This window comes from Ovis canadensis, chromosome 7 (genome assembly GCF_042477335.2).
Source record: "Ovis canadensis isolate MfBH-ARS-UI-01 breed Bighorn chromosome 7, ARS-UI_OviCan_v2, whole genome shotgun sequence".
Taxonomy (NCBI): domain Eukaryota; kingdom Metazoa; phylum Chordata; class Mammalia; order Artiodactyla; family Bovidae; genus Ovis; species Ovis canadensis.
The window spans coordinates 32701580-32725637 of NC_091251.1; the positions used below are offsets into that span (position 1 = coordinate 32701580).

The 24058-nt window shown below is 41.7% G+C and overlaps 1 protein-coding gene across 1 annotated transcript in view; it reads right to left on the bottom strand.

Annotated features, from left to right (window-relative positions):
- Positions 1-24058, bottom strand: part of NPTN (neuroplastin) — a 66399-nt gene that overhangs the window by 1144 nt on the left and 41197 nt on the right. Inside the window, exons 4-7 of the mRNA XM_069595592.1 lie at positions 11734-11867; positions 8309-8582; positions 1292-1313; positions 400-474 (exon numbers count right to left, since the gene is read on the bottom strand). Coding sequence (XP_069451693.1) covers positions 414-474; positions 1292-1313; positions 8309-8582; positions 11734-11867 — 491 coding nt within the window. The 3' untranslated portion in view covers positions 400-413. The remainder of the gene's footprint in view (positions 1-399; positions 475-1291; positions 1314-8308; positions 8583-11733; positions 11868-24058) is intronic.

A 24058-nucleotide genomic window follows, 5' to 3' on the forward strand; every position in this document is an offset into this window, starting at 1 on the left:
GTGCCTAAGCAGTAGGCACTCGGCCCAGCTGTGCCTGGCCACCATTTCTGCCTTGCCCCCAGAAGCAAAGTGGGACCAACTGGCCTCAGGAATAATCCACCTAAGAAGGTGACAATTTAACTTTTACCTCTTTTTAAAGAAGTAATGTGGTAAGGTGATGCTTTGAAAAATCATACACACTCTGAAAAGCATCTATGTTTTTTACAACTCAGCTGAAAATGTTCCTTTCCAGTTGTTTCACTGGACAGACAACTTGTTCCATCAGTATTGGAAGCTCTGAAATCAACTGAAAGATCTTGCAACATAACATCAGCTATTGAAGACTTTGTGGTAAAGTCAAAAGAGGCACATTCATTTGAATATAACTTAAAACTTCTAAAGTTAGAAGTCCATACTTACATTATAAGTAGTATTTAATTTGTGTTTCTCTGGCGCAAGTTTTTATCTTTGTGATTGTTGGTAGAGTTGGTTTTCCTTTGGAGGAAAAATTGCATTACAAGAGTTAAACTCAAGGTCAGTAGCAACTTTTCAAAGTATAACACATGGAAATACAGGGACTCTTTCACTTACTGCCATCCCTGGTATAGTAAGAAGTTTTACTGCACGATATTAATACACAATTAATACACCCTGTGTAAAGTACCTACAACCTTAATCAATCCTTTTGACTCCCAAGGCAGATAATACCCAGGTAACGTGGGCTTTGATTTATAAACTATAATTACGACAAAAGTGAGTGATTAGTTTTTTCTCTACTTACCACCACTGTCTCGTCTCTTCTTAATTATATACAGGCAGCGCTGTGCTCTCTGGCACTTAACTAATTTGGGCACACTTCTGCCTCTGACTTGTTAGTCCCCAGCTCTAAGAAAGACTGCAAATCTTGGACTGATTCAAAATTTGTAGTTCTGTCTCTCTTGAATACCCACAATTTAATGGAGCCAGGCAGTTTATCCATGCTATAGTCTAGCTTGAACAAAACCTGAAGCCTCAGATATAATGGTCATTTCCCCCACAGTATCAATTTAAACATACGGGGTGTGCAAAATTTTAAACATTTTTTTTGCATGGTATTCCACTTTAGATTGCTACTAAGAACAAAACTCTACAGCCTGTCCTGGGAGTCAAAGGGCTATCAGTCAGCTCCATGTCCAGCTAAGAAGTCTACACGGCAACACTGCTTTCCATTCACTGTCTTCCCCTACAATCTTAGCTATGCCCTTTAATTAAACTGTAAATATAAAATAACCCAACCAGTAACTACTGAACCAAAGTCCAATAAAGTACTTACATTGGCCCAGCTGGTTCATCATCTACACAGGTATCCAGGTTTTAATAATCCATTGAGAGAGAGGAGAAGAAGGGAGAAAACTGTGAGACTCTACATCAGGGTTAATAGAACAGCAAACGGCAAGTGGCAAACATGGCTATTCATAGCATTTATTCAAGGCCATTCCATCTGGAGGTGCAAAACACTCATGGAGTTATTATTTCTAGACTCAGGTTTTTAATGGCAGGTATGTTGCTTCAATGGTTTTAGTTAACACTTTGAATGCTTGTCATGAAAAACTGCAACTGTAGCGGACAGATAGGCTGCAATATTATTATACTCATCTTGTCCCCAAGTTCCAGTGGTTCACTCTTATATAGATGAGAAGACAAACCAACATTTCAGTTGTAAAATCCTGCTGTTTGTTTTCTTGTGGTGAATGCATGCATAGTTTTGACTCAATCCTGCAAAGTAAGATGGATATGGATGTGTATGTGCCATACGTTTAGCCACACATCCTCTCTTCCCCACAGGACACTGTTCTTGCTGTTCTGTAATCTTTACGAGAGTCTGGAGTCTGGAGAATAAGATAGAGGAAGCCACAACAGTTCAATCTAATAGTGGGTCAGTCAGGCTGGGCTGTGCCAGCAGCAAGCATATGCAGACCAGAAGATGCTCTGTAACCAACCAGAGAAAGCTGAGTAGTGCTGACATCCCTCTAGAGAAGACTTCAGACAGAAAAACAGGCTCATTCTTGCGCCCTGGCCAAAACCAGAACCTGAACCCAGATGAGCCATGAGTTATCTTTTTTTTTTTTTTTTAAATCAAAACACTTATATTATCTGGAGTTTAGGTGCCTTCTTAAATTGGTATTTTCTGATTCTGATTTACCAAGTTTTTCTTCCCTGTTTCAACTAAGGGCAACTTGGTTCCCTTTAATCAGGGTTATATGTGTGTGTGTATATGTGTGTGTGTGTGTGTGTATATGTACACAGACACACAAGATTTTTTTAAAGGCCCATAAAGGTGGGGGAACAAGTTAAGTGCTCTTAGTTTCTTTTTATTTTACAAAAGTCAGGTAGACTAAATGATTCAGAACTGAAGGCTTCTAGAAAAACTCTCAGCAGGATTCCACAAGGGGGCTTGGTGCACATGAAGCAGTTATGGAGATTACAGTCTCAGTGTAGGCATCTGCAGGAGCACACGTCAGGAGTAATGTCTGTCAGAGGGAGACATTGCTCCACCTGTTCCTTCGAGGCAACGGAGAGGCAAAGCCACCGCCAGCACACACAGTGACTGGAGCAAAAAAGATTTCAAAAAAAAAAAAAACAAACAAAAAATAACAAAAACAGAAACAAAACTAACCACAAACCAATGACTTATCAGCCAAAACAATAGGCTAGTGACACACCAGTGTCCACAGGATTCTACTACTAAAACAGCACACTATTGAACAGTACAGAGAACGCACTAAGACTTAGACACCCAAGACAGCTGTGCGCTGTTATACGGTGGAATTGTACAGAGATGCATCGGGCACTGAGACACACGAGCCTGGCCTGGATCCTCCCTCAGCACAATCGACCAACGCTCTCAGCGCCCCGGCCACACCAGCTCAGCTACATGCTAGGAACTAAGCACTGCAGGACTGACGGGAGCAGACGTAGAGTATTTTCAGTGCTCTGGCTGTGTACCCGAAAACACAAAATTCTAAAGCAAGATAGCTGATTCAAGAATATCACCAATCTACTCCCAATTTTAAGAGAAAAAAAAAGCAGGGGAGAGGGAATCGCGATCCCGCCAAGCTCATCTTTTCAAAGCGTGACAATGTCAGCACCAACCCAAGCACTTCACACCATGAGCTTTTCTTTCTTCAGTAATGTGGATGTATGTACACCCTGGTGCCTGACTAATAACGTCATTTCCCAGCCCAACAAGCCGATTAACGTGCAAAAGGGCTGCATGAAAGGGTTTTACCAAGAGTGGCTCTGGTGTAGCTGCCACCATGCCTGCAAATGGGAGCAGCTGCTGTTCACAACAGTGTCTACATCTCACAGCCCCTTCGTCTCTCTCCCCAAACTCACTTTCACATTTACAAGGAACGAAGAGCCTCAAGTCTCCCATTTCCCTAAACTGAACCACTATCTGCAGTACCACTCTCTCTTTACAGGTCAAACAAAATAACAAGTTGACCTCTAACAGGGAAATCGGCAGAGAGGGAAAGAACAGAACTACAGAAAAAAGGTACGAAAATTAAAGTAAATGAGGATTAAACAGCAAACTGAAATCCAAATTAGTTGTGAAAGTGAATGAAGTAAACTTGAAGAAAAGTGTTAACATTATGAACTGTGCATCGTATAGACTGAAGCGGAGATTAAACAAACTCCAAAAGCATGCATATCACTCACTTACCACCATGTTTTAAGGGTTTGATGCAATTGAGGGGGGAAAAAAAAGAAGTCATAGTAACCGACAAGTATCAACATACCCCCAAACCCTCAGGCCAAAAGACAGCCACTTAAACAATGACTACTCTCTCCAGCTGGGTATTACTCACAGCCACTGACTAAATGAGGAAGAGGGCTGGGGGATAATGGAAACAAGATGCTTCTGGAATCCATCTTATGAGTGAAGTTCCTGGTGGGGCTGTTTCACGCACTGATTCAGCTAAATGTTGTCTACCCGATCGAATGCACTAGAACCCTCACTCCCCTTCGCCTACATTGCCCCAGAATCTGGAAGGGTGCTCTGCGATGCCTAGTAAATAGCAGCTTACTTGATATACCACCATCTCAAAAAAGATGGCTTTAATGTCAAAATGAGTTGATTGGTCAAAGCTCCTTTTTCACTGCCTCATCTCACTGAGGATGAGGTTTTTATGGTTTCTAAAACCACTTAAATTTTGCAAGATCTCAGAAGAGTAGCACAAAACCCAAGAAAGATTAACAATTACTTCCAATTTGCTTCCTTGTTCAGTCCTATTTTCTTCATAAGGTAACTTGTTACTGGCTCAGATGACCCCTGCTTAAGAGACAACACGTGTTTCATGCATCATTTTTACAATTCCTATTTCTTTCCCAACATTCCTGGCCTTTGTAAAGCTTCATATGCTACCAATGTTTTGATCATCTAATTGATTTTGGCACATTAGACTAGCTCTTAATTCTGAAGTGTCAAAGAGAGTTTGGATACATCACAGCCACTAAAAATGGTTCCCACAAAACTGCAAATATCTTTCGTACCAGTAACTTAAAGGAAAAGTGCCTATACTTGCTTATAAAGGTTATCTCCCTAATGGTGAATGTAGAAGACTCTTTTTGATGCCAACACTTTTCTTAAATCAGCTTCTGTTTTCATTCAAGGTCAGTAAAATGTGCAGTAGAACTGAAGGCCCCAACAGCTGAGCAGGCTCACTCCCCATCTCCTCAGGGTACTGGGGAGAGAGCTGAAAGCATACTCTATTCACCCTCTGGGTTCAGTCAGCAGGGAACCAACACAGACGGTGTGCTCCAAACATGTGTCCAGCAGTAAGATGGATAGAAGACTAGAGGGATGCTAGTTGTATTTAGTCTTTTTAGAGAAATATCATTTAACACTTTCAAAGAATGTAGTCAGGAGGTGAGTAAACAAAAAACAAAGCCCTCACTTGGCTCCATGATTCATCTGTTATTAAAAATATTGACAGTAAAAGGTGACAAGCAGATAATCTACGTACAAGACAACCTATTGGGGCACTAATCCTCAAAGACACCATAATAGGGACCTAAGGGATTTAGATATAAGTTTCACTACAAAATGTCCTAAAAACACTCTACTTTTTCTAGTAGACAAAAAGTTATGGGCCTTTTAAGCTGCTAAACATTAACCCTAAGTATTTTCTATGTAAGAAATTTAAAGCAGTATTTGCTTTTCTAGTGAAACTTAGGCTGAACTATGTAAGTTGAAATTTGTGTTTCTATACTTTTGTATTATTCCCTTAGTGCTTTTCTAATATAGTGCTAAGTTATAAAAAACTCATAAACTGCCCAAATATAAATACTATGACTTTTATATAAACTTTTTTCATATAAAAAAGGTTGAGTTAGAAATACATTATTGCTGTATCTTGAGAATAGTATACCCATTGGCAAAGAAAAAGCATGTCAGGCCTCTTTAAAAAAAAAAAAAAACAATTTTCACAATGGTATAAATAAGTCAACACAGAGCTATGAACGGTCATTTGATAGGTAAAAAATTTATCACCTCTAAAATTCCAAATCTGTATCAGGTATAATGTACCTCTTCATTCATTCCCAAAAGGAGTGTATGCATATATCTGTATGTAAATCTGAGGCAGGGCAGATGGGAGGAAAGCACATGAGGTGAGTTTGCTCTTGTGAATTGCACAGGAGTTGAGGGGAAACTGGCTAAAGAAGAAAAAGACACAGCATAAGGAAAAGTCATGGAGGAACTTTTTTTAAAAAATTACTTCCAGAAGAAAAGAAAAAAGGGGAGGGCAGGAATAGGGAGGAGTCTGAGAAAAACAGGGAGAAAGACAAAGGAGAAAACTATGGGATGGAAATGCTCAAGCAAGGGCAAGGGACATGACAGAGAATGGAGCCTGGACCGTGCTGGCTATGGGGGGGGGGGGGGGGATGGAAAGAAGGCAAACATCGCAATAATCCCAGTATCCCAGATTTTTCACCCCAATTCAACAACAACAAAGTAAAAGCGGCTTGCGTTACAGCATTTTTCTAAGACACTAGAGCAAGAAGGTTTTACTTTGCACTTACCCTGCAGTCATCTCTTTTACTAGGATTCATTCATTCTCCATAATAATTTATCTTAAAAGAAGTATTTTCCCCTTAGGAAGCTGTTCATGAGTTTTGCTGGCCACAGATGTCTCTTATTAGAAACGGATCCCCATTTGTGTTAACAGCCACAGAGCTCTTAAAAAAAAGATAGCTGCTACCTTGGGCAGGTGCTTGCAGTTGTCAGAATCAATGCTAACCATTCCTCAGGTTAGCACTGAGGTCTTCCATACATGCTGGGACAGCAACCTGGTAAGTGAAATGGCTTCCTGCAAAAACGACTAGAATCTCTGACAGGGACAGGCTAAGCCAATGTGTCACTCTGCCAACAGAGGGGCAGCCAGCCTTGTCTTAAAAGTTAAAAAATCAAGTTTTGAAGCTCATTTTTACCTTATTCTACTGACTTTTTGCAGCTCAACCTTTCCAAAACAGAAGCCAAGAAAGGTAGTATTTAACAAAGCAAAACCATTCAGAGGGAATGAAAAACCTCTTTTCAGGAGTGAGACAAAACCACTCCTAGTAAGCCAACACTGAAAACACACTGACAGGCAACTCTTCCCCTTTACTCTCAGATCTAAACATATATCTGCTTTGGAAGTCCTACTTTGTAATAAAGAGAAATTTTGAGAAACAAGCATTACTCATACACAATAAGCCTAAGAAAGCAGTTTTACTTCATAGAATAGCAGTTCTGTGGACCCAAGAGAAGGAAAGTAAAAAATCCCAGGAAACTCTTAGTTGCACAGAACAAGCCCAGGAATTTACAAAGACCTGTCTGCTTCCAGATGAGTCCATCCCATTCCTCCATCTAGTTCATTGCTAAATGTACACTTGGATGGAAATCCAAATACACTGTTAGTTTCAATAAAAAATCTTGTCACCAACCTCACTACAATCCTCCCTCTACTGAGTACAAGCAAAGAGACTGAGGAGCTGCTGAGCAAAGAGGAGGTGGCTGCTACACTCAGACATGTCCTTCCAGAGAACCTGAAGCCACTGTCCTGCCTTCAGGGCTGCACTCTTTCTAAGACAGCACCAGACCTCCCTTAGCATTCCCCATTGACACATGTGGCAGGCAGTGCATCCTGCTGGCCAGCCACAAGAACACAGACAACTCTCTGGGGCAGGGCACAGCACTCCAGTACACAAGCATGGGCCCAGAACAGCCAGATTGGAGTTGACAACCTCCCCGTCACCCAAAGCTGGCCTCCACTCAGCCTAGAGGCACACTCTTCCAGTCCAATCAGTGACAGGCAAGTGTGATCATGGTTGGCTGGTCAATGATTTGTTTTTGCTTACGATGTTATAGGGCTAGAGGATGGAGCTGCGGAGCTAGTTAGGAATCTGAAGTACTATGGGTGCAAGTCTTAATCAGTAGTCTCCCCCGCCAATTACAATCACAGAGTTAGAAATGAAACATCCATAACAAAAAACATAAAAACTTCCAGAACCTTTTCTGACTCTTAAGTATGTCTATCAATGTAAGATTCTTGCTCTTTCCAATGGCTAACAATCAGCTGTAGCTCTGCTGCTATTATTCAATCCCTTCTCTGACCCTGGGCCAGCCTGAGAGTGCCACCTTGGGCAGGGATGCCAGGCGGTACTGCTTACCTATTTGTTCTAACTGGGGGTGGTGATGCGTCAGATGCTCTCCACCATTCTTTGTCAGACAGACAAAAAAGCCAAATGGCAGGAGCCTGCTTCACCAGGAACCTTGAAAACCTTCTGAAGGGGCCAACCAAGGGAACCAAAGGGTGAACTGTTCCCATGGCTTTTCCCAAGAACAGTTTGACTGGACTGGTGCAGTTACCTATAGGGACTATACCAGGCAACCATGTGACAACCAATCAGATACCTTAAATCTGCCTGAAAAGGCCAGGTGGCCTGCGATCTTGGGGTGGCTTCTAGGCTTGACTTGGATTCTCCTCAAGCTCAATCTGCCTGATGATCTGTATTGGAGGAGGACAGAGCTGAACAAAGAGACTGACAACTGCCCATTCCCCACAAGGGGCCTGAAGGGCAGAAGGGACTGGGGTTCGAGAACACCCACATGGAAGGACAGAGCTAATGATTATAGTTCAAAGTGGCTAATCTTAGGGGCAGGGGGATGAGGAACCAGTATAAGAATTTTTCCTTCTCTCCTTTTGGGACTGAATCCCAACATCCTTATAGTCCTCTCTGGGTGCTTGGAAACCACCCCCAAGGAACCAGCCCCAGCATTACAGCTATTTTGTAGGGATGCTCTTACCGTCAGGAACTTCATCTGGCCTCTTCCTCTTTTCATATACAACAATGATCACCACAAGGATGATGATTTCTGCCAGAATTCCCAAGAAAGGCCAGAGTGGGGCCAGGTGGCTCCGTACCCTGAGGATGGTGACAACGGAGGCAGAGCCAATGGAGTTGGTAGCATTACATTCATACTCGCCAGGGTCTTCTGTGATCTGGAGGTTAGTGATGCTCAGCTCAGTGTAATTTTCCCTGTTGATGATGATGAAGCGGCCAGAGGTATTGACAATATCCTACTCAGGAGCAGAAAAAATGAGAACACACAAAGATCAGAGTAGGTGAATTAGTGCCCAACACAGGGTGAGACTATTTTCCATCCTTAGCAAAACACTGAACGGGATCAGGGAGCAGTGTCTAGGGTCATTTTTGTCCAAGGAACTTTGAATACTTGATCACTGACTTCCCTTCAATCTCAACAACAACCAATCAATAAGCTTCTAGCAGAATCAGGACTTCGCCAATTTTAACGAAGGGACATCCTTCCCTGCAGACCCAGAAAAGGCAACTTAATCTAGATGTTGCTCCAAAAACCAGATAAGAACTCTATAACCAGAAAGAGGATGGAGAAAGGGTGTGAGCTCCGTGGTCAGGTATGTATCTGGTAACATCAGGCCTATTTAATGACTTCAGATTCAGCACATCTACTTCACACCTGCTGAATTCTGGAAAGTTTCCCTAAACTTCCTCTAGAAACAATGCTAATAACTTGCTACCAGTCAGAATGGAGGAAATTCATAACTTCCACTTCCTTTCAGAATTACAAGGTTAAAAGAAAGAGATTATTTACTAATATATGCTACGTGTTTTATATCCAACCTAAGAGGAAGGTGAGAAAGGGAAAGCATGACATAAAAATGACCTCCAGAGGGAAGCAGACTTCCAAAGGGATGGTTCCAGGAACGTCTAAGAAGCGCCAACAGAGGGTATGTATAGAGCCACACTGCACTGAGTGAGTGGACACTGCTGGAAAGAGTCAAGGAAAGTTGGAGAAGAGCTAACATTTAAACTAGACAGTGGGAGAGGAGAGCTGACCAAGCAAGACAGGAATGCTCCAGGCATGTGTGGGAAGGCAGAGGTGAGAGTATGACCAGGGGTTTGGGTGGAGCTAGGACAGGTTTGCAGCTCTGATCTCATGGGATACTAGCAGGGGAAAAATCTGACTCTTGTGTCAGTTCACATGCAGCAACTAAAGGGTAATCAGAAACAGTAGAGGAGGAAGGTAAATATAATCCCCAGAATGATATCTAGCTATAGCATAAATCATGTCTACATTTAAGTATGGGTTTGGCTAAAATGAGAAATTCATAGCCTTCAAAATTAAGAGTTATTCTGTGAAACTTCAACCCTAGGATTTGAAAAGCTGCCAACTCCTCTAACTCCTGCTCTACTCCTTCACTAATTCCACATTTCTCACCTACGATCTTTGGTCCACAAGCCTTCAAAGGGTTTTTAAATTTTTATTTTATTTTCAACTGGAGGATAGTTACTTTACAATAGTGTGATGGTTTCTGCCATACATCAGCATCAATCAGTCATTGGTAAACACGTTTCCTCCCTCTTAAACCGTCCTCCCTACTCCCTCTGGATCCTACCCCCTCTAGGTTGTCACAGAGCACCAGCCTTTGGATTTCCTGCATCATACAGCAAATTCACACTGGCTATTTTACATAATGTATATATTTCAATACTACTCTCTCAAGTCATCCCACCCTCTCCCTCCCTCTCTGTGACCATAAGTCTGTTCTTTATGTCTGTGTTTCCACTGCTGTCCTGCAGATAGGATCATCAGTATCATCTTTCTAGATTCCATATATGTGTTAATATATGACATTTGTCTTTCTCTTTCTGACTGACTTCACTCTGTATAATAGGCTCTAGGTTCATCCACCTCATTAGAACTGATTCAAATGTGTTTCTTTTTATAGCTGAGTAATATTCCATTGTGTATATGTACCACAATTTCTTTATCCATTCATCTGTTGATGGACATCTAGGCTGCTTCCGTGTCTTAGCTATTGTAAATAGTGCTGCAATGAACACTGGAGTACATGTGTCTTTTTCAATTATGGTTTCCTGAGGGTACATGCCCAGTAGTGGGATTACTGGGTCATATGATAGTTTTATTCCTAGTTTTTTAAGCAATCTCCATACTGTTTTCCATTGGGCCTGTATCAATTTCCATCCCCACGAACAGTGCAAGAGGGTTCTCTTTCCTCCACACCCTCCCCAGCATTTACTGCTTGTAGACTTTTTTGATGATGGCCTTTCTGACCAGTGTGAGATGATACCTCAATGTAGTTTTGATTTGCATTTCTTTGGTAATAAGCAAGGTTGAGCACCTTTTCATGTGTTCTTTGGCCATCTTTATGTCTTCTTTGGAGAAATGTCTGTTTATATTATTCTGCCCACTTTTTGATTGGGTTGTTTTTCTGATACTGAGCTGTGTAAGTTGCCATGTATATTTTGGAGATTAATTTATTAATCTTTATTAGTTGTTTCATTTCCTATTTTCTCCCATTCTGAGAGCTGTCTTTTCACCTTGCTTATAGTTTCAAAGGGTATTTTTAAAGTACTATCATGTGCAAGGAACTTTTGTGGCTCCGCCACCAATTTACCCTGGTTAATATTTATAATCTTTCTGAAGAACCTGGATTACATGATCTCTAGAGTCCCTTCTGATTCTGAAGACTGACAATCAAAGAGGATGCCTGAAAAGTAGAGTCTAGGCATACAAAGCCTGGAGAAGAATGTATGACATCCCATCTGAGAGAACAGGAGACTGGTCAAGCATTAATCAAAAGTCTAAAGTTTTAACTCTCCCAATGTCATCAGGAGTCATCCCATAGATTGGAAAAGATGCTTCCTTTGACCTTTTCTGGAGCAGATACTGTCAGATTTCCAATGTCTAAGGCTGCCAGTGGGCCTCCTTAGATTGTCTCAATTCCTAATCAGTAATTTAATATGTTTCAGGAATGTATAATACTATTAACTGCTCTTATTGCCTTGCCTTTCCCAAAAATCAAGAAAAATACATTAAGACCACTTCAAGAACAATATTTTATCTAGGATAAATGGACTAGAATAATAGTAAAATTTTAAGCCTGGGGTTAGCTCTTCTTGGTGTCTTATCTTGAAGAAAAAGAGCCAAGCCTTTTACCGGAAACCTTTAATAAATTCATAGGTAGGGAAGGGATTCCATGCTAAGCAGAGACTATTAGTGCCCTTCAAATTTGTGATATAACCATGACCCCAAAGGGTGACCCAAGCCATGGCAGCTGGTATGGCAGGTTGCAGAGACTTGTCCAGATGTCTGGAGCACCCCAGGAGAAACTCCAGCAACCACAGACACCCACATATAGAGGACCAGGGCTGCCTCCTACTCACCACGAGCATACCATTCTCCTTCTTGTGCCATGTCCACTCTGGGTGAGGGTAGCCAACTGACTTGCAGTACATCATGGCATCTTGCCCTTCATTCTTGTTCTCACTCCGTTTATGGCCAGTGATGTCAGGAGCAGCTGTGAGAAAGTGTTGAATACAGTTACCATGGGAGCCTATGCTGAACAAGATACAAAGCCCCAACTACTGGCTCAGAGCCCTGCTTCTTAGTCAGTCTTTAGACCCACCCTCATATTCAGCTTTGATAACATGCATTTCAGGTCAGAACAGAGCAATGGAACCAATCCCATGCCCTAACCTCCCACCCACCAAAGCAGGTACCAGGATTACTGTATATGAAGCTCTACTAATAATATGGGTGGTTCTACAACCTACTGGAAGACAATATAGGTGCAACTGCATAAATTAAGCCATCCTTTAAAGAAATGCAAACAGAAGTTATTATCTTCTCTACCAATCATGGTTTTTTCTCACAACACCTGCATGAGCAGTAATTATGTATTATATCAAATGCTATACATTATGTTAAGGAAATCAGAGAGCCCTGAGATCAAACACCTAAAATCAAGTCCTATTGTAAGGTATATAAAAACAATAAATGATGAATGCTTAGAGAAGCTACCCAAGAATATCAATAGCCAAGGCTCTCCCAGAAAAGAGGAAATCCAGCAAACTAGTCTTCACAAGAGAAGAAAGAAATGAACAGGAAATTCAACCAGTGTCTCATAAGGTTGTTTTAACGACTTAAGAATCTGATTTATACACCTGATTTGCAATTCTCTCAATGAACCAAATCTTGGGGAAATTTCAAGACATGCTGGAAGCTGTTGGTCTCTGCTTTTCATGATCATTTAGGAAGAAATAAACAGCATATGTGGTTTAAATATTAGAGAAAGTTCAAGGACCCAAGAAGCCTGAGATGAGAGCTAATTCTTTGAATTTGGCCTTCTTTGACCTTAACTCTAAATTCCCACCTTACCACATCAGTTCTACTAATCTGAAAGCAATAAAACTCAAAGTAGGCCAGACATCACTTTGTTGGCCAAAATGGAAAAGAGAATCAATAGGCCTGGTCCAAATTCCAGTTTTGCGAGTTATTTAATTCTTCTATGCTTGAATTTTATACCCATTATCAGATGGAGTTATTTCTAGCCCCTGCCTACATTCAGTGTCTTGCATAGACAGATAGATGTCATTTTGAGACTGTAAAAGCCTGTCTAATTATACCATGGGCTGAATCTCATGTTTTCCTTCTGACTGGCTTGGTTTTTCTCGGCTTAAAAATAATCCAATGTCCTGCTCCTCTCAGACTGTGCTTCCTAGACCACCTCCTGAGGCACCTGGATAGGAAAAGAACAAGCAAGGCCCCAAGCCACCTCTACAACCTGACAAATGAAAGCCTAGTCATTACCACTCAGTATGAGGTGTTTTCCAGATAGGATATTATTAAAGAAATGTCTTTTTGTTTTCCCAGGCACAATTCCTCACTACAGAAGGGAATGAGTCAGGCTGGCTCAAGTTCTCAACATGCCAATTTTCTCCAACAGTCAATCAGTCACCTCTCAGGCCTAATGTTTAACCTGGTCACTCTTCCTCAGAGCTTTCTGCAGTCAGTAAATATTAAGAACCTCTTAAAAGAAGGCAATGGCAACCCACTCCAGTACTCTTGCCTGGAAAATCCCATGGACGGAGGAGCCTGGTAGGCTGCAGTCCATGGGGTCGCTAAGAGTTGGACAGGACTGAGCGACTTCACTTTCACTTTTCACTTTCATGCACTGGAGAAGGAAATGGCAACCCACTCCAGTGTTCTTGCCTGGAGAATCCCAGGGACAGGGGAGCCTGGTGGGCTGCCATCTATGGGGTCGCAGAGTCGGACATGACTGAAGCGACTTAGCAGCAGCAGCAACAAGCACACCAAGGAGCAAGCTCCACAGCATACTAACACACCATCATGGGGGAGCAGGGAGACACAATAAACAGAAGAGCTATCACACTGTATGCCGGGAGCAAGCGTGAGGAATTCCACCCGTGACAAGGTCATGCAGCAGAGCTCTGATGGCAAGGCTAATCAGACCTCAGGTTTTCCCCCTGGAATTTCCTGAGCATCCACCCCCCGTCCCCCCCCAAAAACAAGAGTCTGCCTGCTTTTCCACGCTTCTAATATTCTCTGGAAAAAGTCAAATCAGGGCTTTAGCCTTCTGCATTTGAAAGGGATGTTTCAATTAAACCCCTCTGATAGCTCTCTAGCTTGCCTAACAGGTTCCCCCGGACCTCTTACAGCTTGTGAATTGCTTATAGCCCCCCAACCACGAGGCACAAAGCTTAAAGCATCTTAAAGATACACAGCCTTTTCTAAAAGAGTTAAAAATCATATTGGTAGAGGGTTTTCACTGTTGACTCAATGACTGCTGCCAGGCCTCCATATTCTTTATCTTTTAGGCACCTGGGAGGATGTTACTCAATGTCAACGAGATATGGAAGAAGATATATAGTAGTTTTGATGTTAGCAACACTAGACTTTTGGGTTAATTACTTCTCTTTGTTACATATCACTGCATTCCTCTTGTGTCCTTGCTATGTAAGAATGTAACTTTATTTAGTGCTTTCTGAGAGTGGCACCAGACTTTGGGAAGATCAACACAAATAAGTCTTCTAGTTAACAAACCCTTATCAGAAAAAAGGCTGTAAAATGTTAATTGGCCCTTTTTGGCCAGAAGATGATGTAAATCACGTAAGACTTGTGTATACAATTAGGTATGCAGAGAGAAAAGCCTGGTTTTGATAAAGAGTCTGGACTGCTAACGCCGCATAACTTTGTGTTACCCATTGATCTCCACATTTTATCAAAAGTATAATAGGCCTTCTGAACAACAGAGGACGGGGCCAGTCGCTGGACTGGTTTCTCCTCTTTACTCTAATTTCAGGCTGAATTCCCACCTGGAGCAGAGCAGCTCACCATGTCTACTTACTTGTCCCGGCTTTTAAGATCCACGCGAGGGGGAGCCCAAGGCAGGGCACCCCCCGATATTCAAGTGGGCGCCGGTGGCCCAACGTAGATGGTGCAAGCTCCTTGTCTGGAACTTTACTGGCCTTCCCAGTAAGCCAAGTTATTCAGCCTTCTTTCTCCACTTAATTTTCCTACTACACTATTTCTTCCTAATCTAATCTTATATTAATAAATAAACAAGTTTTCCTCACCAACGCCGTCTCCGCTTCAAATTCTCTGGATCCACCGGGGCTGGATCCCGGCAACTGTACCTCTAGTATGTTTCATTCATTGGACAAACATTTGTTGAGCACTCATTATATGCCAAATTTGTCACAAAGTGGCAGGGGAAGGCCTTTCTGATGAGGTGAATTTTAGCAGAGTCACGAAAAAAATAAAGGAGTAAGCCACATGTATCGGCAGGAAGAACACTCCAAGTAGAGGGAAAGGCAAAAGCTTTGGGGCAGAAGTGTGCTTGTTATGTGTAACGAACAGCATGGAGGAATTGGCTGAAACAGTAACCAAGGGGATGATGGTAAGAGATTAAATCAGAGAATAGAGCCTAGATTGGATAGGACTTTGTAGGACGATGAAATTACTTTGGCATTTACTCTGTCAGCTGGGAAGCCACTGGTGAATACTAAGTGTAGGTATGAAATTATCTGTATGTTTTAACAGGCTCCCTCTGGCTACTATGTGGACAATTGTAGAGAGAGGATAGTGGAAATAAGATCAATTAGGAGGTTCTGAAAGCAATCCAGAAAGGGGGAGGGGGAGGTTTGGATGAGGGCAGCAGCTGTAAAAGTGAGAAATTCTGGATATTTTATAGGTTAATATATTTGTTAATGGACTGAATGTAGAAAGTGAGAGAAAAAGGAGGCAAGCATGATCTCAAGGTTTCTGGTCTGAGTAACTTCAAGAATAGAATTTCCAGTTACTGAGATGAGGAAGACTACAGAAGAATTAGCATGGGTATTTTTTTGTTGTTGGTTTGTTTTTATTTTGTTTTGCTTAGGGATAGAGCAATGATGGTAGTAAAAAACCAGGAGTTCAAAGTTTAGGAAATGTTAAGTTTAGGACTTATTTAACATCTAAGTGAAGTTGTCAAGTAGGCAGCTGCATATCAAGTCCAGAGCTCAGGAAAATGGTTGAGATATAACTTTCAGAAATCAGTTTACATGTGATGTTTTTTTCCCACTTTCATTCTCCTTTGCCCCACAGAGAATACTCAACTCAATTTACTCTGGCCCAGTTAAGTACTTCCCTGTTAGGACAGTTGATAAAGAATCCGCCTGCAACGCAGCAGACCTCAGTTTGATTCCTGAGTCGGGAAGAGTTGCTGGAGAAAGGATAGGCTATCCACTCCAGTATTTTGGCCTGAAAATTCCATGGACTCGATAGTCAATGGGGTCACAGAGAGTCAGACACGACTGAGTGACTCTCATTTTCAGTTACTTGACTACTTCCAATAGTGCTGTGAATTCAGCAACCTCAGATTTTGCCTTGGAGACTCATCCCCAAGATTATACATAAGAACCACTTGGAAGGCTAAAACCTGAGTTGGTTTATGGCTATACAGTCTCTAAAAAGCTACTACTCTTGAAGACCAAGACCTGGGTTTTGGTCTTTCACTCCCGCCTTGGTGCTCAGGTTGAAAACACCACACCCTCTTTTCATTCATCTACTTCCAGATTCTACAGAGGCTTCTATTTACGGATGGGAAGGTCCCTTACAGGCTATCAGATACAGAGACAATAGGAATTTAATGCGCACCCCCCCCCCAACCCTTTGCTGGCCATGTTTACATAGTAAAGCCTACAAGTTTTCACGGTTAGATCTACTGCTGCTTTCTCAACTCCACAAAGAACACTGAGTGAAGTTTAGGAATAATATCCCCTCTTCCTTATGTACTCAAAAGAAAAATGCCCTGATTATTCACCCTTGGATTGGTTGAAGTATCACTAGTATACTAAGCAGATAGGAAATTAATGCAGGTTATATCACTTTACCCTTATAAGGAATGATTATAACAACTGTCACTTCAGCCTTTGGGTCAATGAAGTAGGTCACTTCTCTCTGTTCTTTAGGGGAGCTGCTCAATCAGAAAGCCTGTTCTTGTCCCACCAGCTGAGCTAGATGGCATACTAACAGCAAGAAAGGTAACTGAACTCTCAGAACACATGTCAGCAGTGGTCAAAGAAGGGGACTCTTAGGGTGCAGAGTCTACCTCTTAAATAGTTCAGAAATTATTTGATTTTCTTCCCTTCAAGAGGTGAAGCCTAATTTCCCTACTCTTGAGTGTGGGCTGGACTTAGTGACCTGATTCTAAAGAATAAAATATAGCATATGTTATACATACATATATTTATAAAATGTTTTTTATATATGTATGTATATATATTAAAATGTGTACAACTTTGGAAACTAGTTCACAAAATACAAAGTGGCTTTCTGTGCACACATATGCTGTTTCTCTCTTTCTCCTGGTCACACACTCTGGGGGAGGTTAGCTGTCATACTGGGAAGACACTCGACAGGCCATGGAGAGGCCCACATAGTGAGGAATTAAGGCCTTCTGCACAGTCACTGAGGCAGTCATCTAGGAAACAATCCTCCAGCCCCAGCCAACAACTTGAGAGACCCTGAGTCAGAACCACCCCACGAATGTGCTCCAGAATTCCTGACCCACATAAACTGTGAGGTAATAAATATTTATTGTTTTAAGCTACTTATTTTGGGGATAACTTATTATGCAGCAGCTGCTGCTGCTAAGTCGCTTGTCGTGTCCAACTCTGTGTGACCCCATAGATGGCAGCCCACCAGACTCTGCCGTCCCTGGGATTTTCCAGGCAAGAACAATGGAGTGGGTTGCCATGGGATTTTCCAGGCAAGAGTACTGGAGTGGGGTGCCATTGCCTTCTCAGTATTAATCAGCAACAGATTAATATAATCACCCAATGATGCAGATATTACCCCATTTTTATAGATTAGAAAACTCACGTTTGGTAAAGTTATTTAAGATCTAAAATTATACTGCTAATAAAAAGTAAAGCCAAAATCCAAATTCAGGGATGTCTGATTCCAGAGGCCATGTTCTTTGTTCTTTACCAAACAGGACGGGAAATAAACCAAACTAGAACAGAGTCCACAAAAAATAAAAATATACAACATGCATTACTGGTAACTGCAAAGCAAACTGCCCAAATGTTTTCTTTGCTTGCAGATGTATTAGAACACTCTAGACCCAAGGAGGGACTGATCTATTTGCTGTAATTTAACTACTGTACTTTATATATTATAACGTAAAGTGTCTTGGACTTCAAGCAGAGAAATTTGGCTCTATTGAGGCTTTATTACTCACTGAGTAACCCAAGGTGGGTCATTTAAAATCCTTTGAGGTTCAGTATTTACTTCTGTAAAATGGGAATAAAATACTCACAATTCACAGAGGTCTTATGAGGATTACTTTACATCTCTCTATCAATCTAGCACACTATTGGAGCCCAGTGTCAAAAATAAATATTTAAACTTCATTTTCAGTCAAGGAAAGTTTAGGCTAAGGCAGGTGTTATGCGTTCTAAGAAATTAAAGAAATGCTGAATATTACGTCTTCTCCCTGTTTGCTGATATAAACAGGACTCTTGTTTATAGCTCTAATAAAGTTTACTCATGTCAGATACTGAAAAATTATATTGAATACTGGCCTATTTATATTGATTATGGTGCCTCGCCTTATATGGGCTTGCCATTTAATAAGGAAGTACTTAAATGGGTCCTGTTGGTCTGCAGGTAGGTCTGAGGAGTTGAACAGAGCAAATACTGCTTACTTCACTTTACCTTTTCAGGAAGGCACAGATTAGGTAGCAAAGAAGTAATGGATCTTTAAAAGAGATCACAGACCCATTTGGAAATTAACTCATGATCTGGCCTTATTAGCTACATACTCTAAATCCCATGGATTATTGGATGGACCCTTCCAGGGTCCTGATGAATGGCAACACTGGGGTTCCAAGTCTTAAGTTACCCACCAATACCTGATCCAATCTCATTATCTGGGCCTTTGGCTGAGGACAAACGCATGTTCCTCAGTACCTTCTGCTGCCTAAGCTGCTGGCACTTAGAGAAAAACATCCAGCTTCTCTGCTAGGCTGGTGGATGTGCAGAGTGTCAACTTAGGCAACGGAGGTATTTTTAGCTGAACTGAAGAACTGACTCGTCGGAAAAGACCCTGATGCTGGGAAAGATTGAAGGCAGGAGGAAAAGCGCGACAGAGGATGAGATGGTTGGATGGCATCACCGACCTGATGGACCTAAGTTTGAGTAAGCTCCGGGAGTTGGTGATGAACAGGGAAGCCTGGCATGCTATAGTCCATGGGATCGCAAAGAGTCGGACATGACCGAGTGACTGAACTGAACCAAAGGTTAAATAAAGTTAACACAACAGAGCTGAGATAGGGATCAAGGTATGGGGCCCCTTACCTGCACTGCTCATTTAGTGCTCATTTTTCAAAGCAAATTCATAATCTTGCAACTCATTTTCAGAGAAACTCCATCCTTAAAAGATACTGTACAGTGTCGCACCATACAACACACTGATACTATAGAGATGGTCTCTCTGCTTCCTTCAGGCAACCTATCAAATCCCAGAAACACCTCAAATTTTATAGGCAAAAATAGAAGTTTGGCTGAAGGTAGACGGAGAGTTAAGATTTACTGCTAGCCAAGGGCCAAGCCCAAGAAGCAATACAAGATGGCCGAGACAGAAGCAAGAAAGATGTTGGCTTTTTGGCTCAACGATTATGCAGAGCAGATTCATCACTGACTGTGAAGTCTAGAGCAGTCTGGGTCTAGGTGCTGCCTTCTGCAGATGAGGCTCTTCCTTTTCCTGCAGGTGAAACCACTGGGTAGGAGGCACTGAAGTCTCCACTAAGACACTCTAATCACCTGGAGTGCTTTTAATAAGCCTGATGCCTAGGCCACATTTCATATACCTTAAAATCATCTTTGTAAACCGCTGCTCTAACACTTTTCCTGGCCTCAGTGTCTGAGGGGATTAGAGGGAGTGTCTGAGACAGGGAGATGTATGTTTGGAAGTACAGGGGGCACTGAGGTGACAGCTGCAAGGTTAAGAACCTGACAGTCACTACTATTAGGAAAAGAAGCTTAGAAATCACTTCCTTCACTAACCCAGCTTCTCATCTGTGTCCATATAAGGAAACCACAGACCTTTAGAGCCTTATAGAACCTTCAAGATCATCTACCTCAGCCTACTTCATCATATACTTGGAGAGTCTGAGGCCCAAAAAAGGAATGTGACTAGTCAGGGTCATGGCAAGTTTTTAATAGCAGGGTCAGGATTAGAACCCATTTCTTCTCTCAGTCAATACCTTTCACTGTTATTTAATATGTTCTGAACACAGCAGTATGGCGTAATGCTTAGGAACGTGTGCTGTGGCATGAGAGTGCTTGAGTGAGGACGCTGGCTCCACTGGTTGACTCTGTCACACTGAGCAAGTCATTCAATGCCCTTGAGCCTCAATTTTCTCACCTGGAAAGTAGAGAGAATAATGGCATTTACCTCAGAGTGTTGTGAAGACTACAAGAGAGGAGCGGGACAAGTAATGTACTTGGCACAGTACCTAGCACACAGTAAGCAAGCAGTAATGTTAGCTGTTCTTATTCTTATAACAATGAAGTAGGTCAGGGTAGCACCCTGAAGAGAGGAAAAGAAGGAACAGGTATGGTTATTTGGGCTATGGCTGATGTCCAAAATGTTCAAGCAGCTCTGCTTTCAGAGACTTTTCAAGTCAGGGCAATTCTGAGACAACCAGCTTTGACATGAGCTTGAACTTAACCATGACACAACCTCAAAGCATCTTCACCTAGAAGATGAACTAGCTGCCCATCAAACAAACGAGCACAAAAACAGTCTGCATGCTGAAAGTGCTGTACAAATGTGAGAGATGTATTATTACTCTTAATAATGGTATTTGTCACCATCACCATACAGTCTGCCTCGGCCAGTCTGAACTTTGATATATCAGTCATAAGTCCATGCAACGGAATAAGAAGCAGGGAGTCAGGACAAGGTCACTCACAGAAACCCTAAGATTTAGTCATAAGATTCAAACAGAAAGAAAGCTAATAAGTAGGGACAAGAAAAACAAGATCAGTCTTGGCTCTCATTGTCACCAAAAGATTGAATGCATTTAAAATGCCCGATGAGCAGCGAGACATAATGATGGACTTAGTAAGACACAAGACCCAAACCTTCTTGGTGCTGGGATGGACCTTTCACAAGAGGTGATGGCATGTCTATTGCAGAGAATTTGAAGACCACCAAAATCCTTTTCCAAAAACAGCAATACTCCTCAAACTCCTTGTTTGCTGGATTAATCAAAAAGATGAAAGGGTGAGGACAGGGTCTGGGAGTCATGAGAGGTATTTTTTCAACTTTGTAAACTACATAGAAAATTTTAACTTGTTTTTGTGAGCACATTTTTTAATTTCAGAAAAACAAGTAAGATGAAAAGAGAGGGAATAAGGGCTAGAAAAGCTGAAAACTTTCAGAGACAGAAAATTCAATATTTATTCATTCACAAATGCTGTACGGGTACGGTGTGGAGTCTCTGGAAGACAAAAGACTCTGAGGAGTCCAAAGCCTCAAAAAGGAAGGAGAAGATCCCAAGACAGGCTGTTTATGGGACAGAGGTCATCCTACAAGGTCTAGTCATCACTGTTCCCTCTCCCCCTGGCCAGCCCTGCTCCATCTTCCTCCCCTAGCATCTGCTCGGGTCACCTGCCAAATACCTAAGAAATGTAATCCTCAACAGTAATTGTATCTTCTTGTTTACACTGTGCCTCGTGCTTGTCCTTTGAAAAAAGAGGAAGAACAAACTCTACTTCAGGTGCAAGGCCTTCCCTACTACATGTATATACAATCATCCCCAAAATTCCTCCCTCAAGAGGCATCTACAGATTAGGGTAGAAAAGCACTGCCACCTCAGGTCTGTTTCCAAATATGTGTCCCTCCCTGTGGTTCCTTCAGCCTTTTCTTTTGTACATAACAAGTAACTCAAGATTTGGTCAGGTGACATACAATGCCTTGTCCCTGGCTAGTCTAAGTCCTTAACTCCCCACAGAGCTGAGGCCAAACACCACCTTGGGAAGCTCTCAACTGCAGGGAAAGCCAGATAGGGAAGAAGGGGTCTGAGTGTAGAGTAAGTGCTAACAAAATATATACGTATGGGCTGAATTATATTGCCCTTAAAATGCCAATTTAGTTAAAACCACAAATGAAGATTATGAATCTCCTTCTGGCAGAGGTCACTTACTTTTCCTGAAAATCCCCTGAATTTCTCTGTTCTTGAGTACCACCACCTCTTGCCTATTACTTAGTAGAGTTTTTATAAATCATTATAGCTATAAAAAGATAACTGTCTCTTATCCCACCCTAGTGGAACTGAGGAAAAAAAAAAAAAAACAAGAGTTTACATGAAAATGTTTTGAGAATAACACACACACTACTCTAAATTTAAGGCAATTTTCTACCCCGACCACAATCAGGAGCTAGTTTCAAATATGATCCTGGGTCTATGGAAAACCTTTTTAAATTTACACAAGAAAAGTCAAATGTTCAGGCTTTACCAGACCAAACTATCTCTAACCCAAAAGACATTAAGTGTTCAGCTGTTTTCCATCCAGGTGTCAGGGGAGAGTAGGAAGAGAGAATAACTAGAATTCCATATGTGTTTTCTTAACAGACTAACATATCTGCCCAAGCTAGTTACAGAATATGTTTTAGCATTATATAAAACAAAATTCTCTTAAGGTCTACTTCTTTAAAATTAGGATGTTAATACCACCTGCCCAATCCTCCTCACAGGACTATTATACAGTACAAATGCAATAAAGCACAGTACATGCCTTCACTAAGGTGAGATACTGTGTATGCTGTAACTTCCTCAGAAGACACTCCTGCCTGCAGCTTCCAGACCACTTCCCTGCCAAACAGAATGTGAGGCAATATGCCTCTGGGGCATCTGAACCCCACCTTCTCAAGTATCCAACCAACGGAAAAATAACCTCTCTCCACTCTTGAAAGGGCTGCACAGAAATCATTAACTCCTAATCAATATGATCAGTTAGTCAAGACTTGCAATTGTATGTAATTTATTTTTTAGGCTTGGAGAGCTTGATTTACTAGACACACCACTTTCCCTCCCTCCCTCACCTGTCCTGATCTGTTTCCTCTGCACTTGAACTTTGTGCCAAAGGCTCAGTCTGGAATGCTGCAGGGCCTTAACTCTCTTACGGAGGAGTCAAAGGAGTCAAACATCTACCCATGTAGCTCAGCTCATCTGGGTGGGGAAGGGCCCTTAGCTGGTTTAGAGAAAATGTTTTCTCACACCTTCATCCTATGTTGAACAAATATGGCATTCTTTAAAAACAGAGATAAACCCAGATCTCTCAAAGAAAAGCCACGGAGTTAATCTAATCCTAGGTTCTCTGGTCTGTGTGGGCTGTAACCATGCCACTGTGACTCAATCCCTGCAGGCGTTTAGAATTCAATCTAGCCACCAGAGGCACTGCCCATCCTTACATCAACAAGGACACAAGTCAGGGCAAGTGTCAACAAGGCACTACTTTCATTTAGTAACACCATGTAATAGAAACTGCCTGTGTCCAATCTTTTTTTTTTTGAGTCCAAATTTTCAGTCTTCCAAATATTTTAAGGAAAATCTGAATACCTGCTATATATAGGCCATTCCCATTTCCTAAATTAATCCATCCAGTTTCTAGAGATCACCCTATAGATTTAGACAAGTTTGTATCCTTTCTAAGCAAAAATGAAAAGGCCTGGAAAATACCCTCATCTCTTCAGTCTGACCTCAAACAGTAGCTCTGCCTCTCCATGGTCATTTTACAAAATGGAAAAACGTGGCGATGGGAGTCAAGACTTGGGGTCCATGCTATCATAGTGTTGCCACAAACTGATGGTATGACACAGAGCCAGCGGTTTTCACTTTTCTGGGTCTCAGTTGCTTCTTTGAAATAATACAGGAAAGTTGGGTTAAATGTTAGTTAGCTCTAAGTCTTACAGTTCTACTGGCCTTCTGTGCAACTTCCAACTACAATCTCATCTTTAGATGCCAGGCACCCAGAGGTTCTATCAAAATTCTAATGAATTACCTACAAATAGTTTATGTTCACCCTGCACACTGTACTTTGCCAAATCCTGCTGGCACAACTACACAATAATACTTAAAGGCACTATTCTAAGAGCTTTACCTAAGGATGAACCATATGAAGCTGCCAACACTG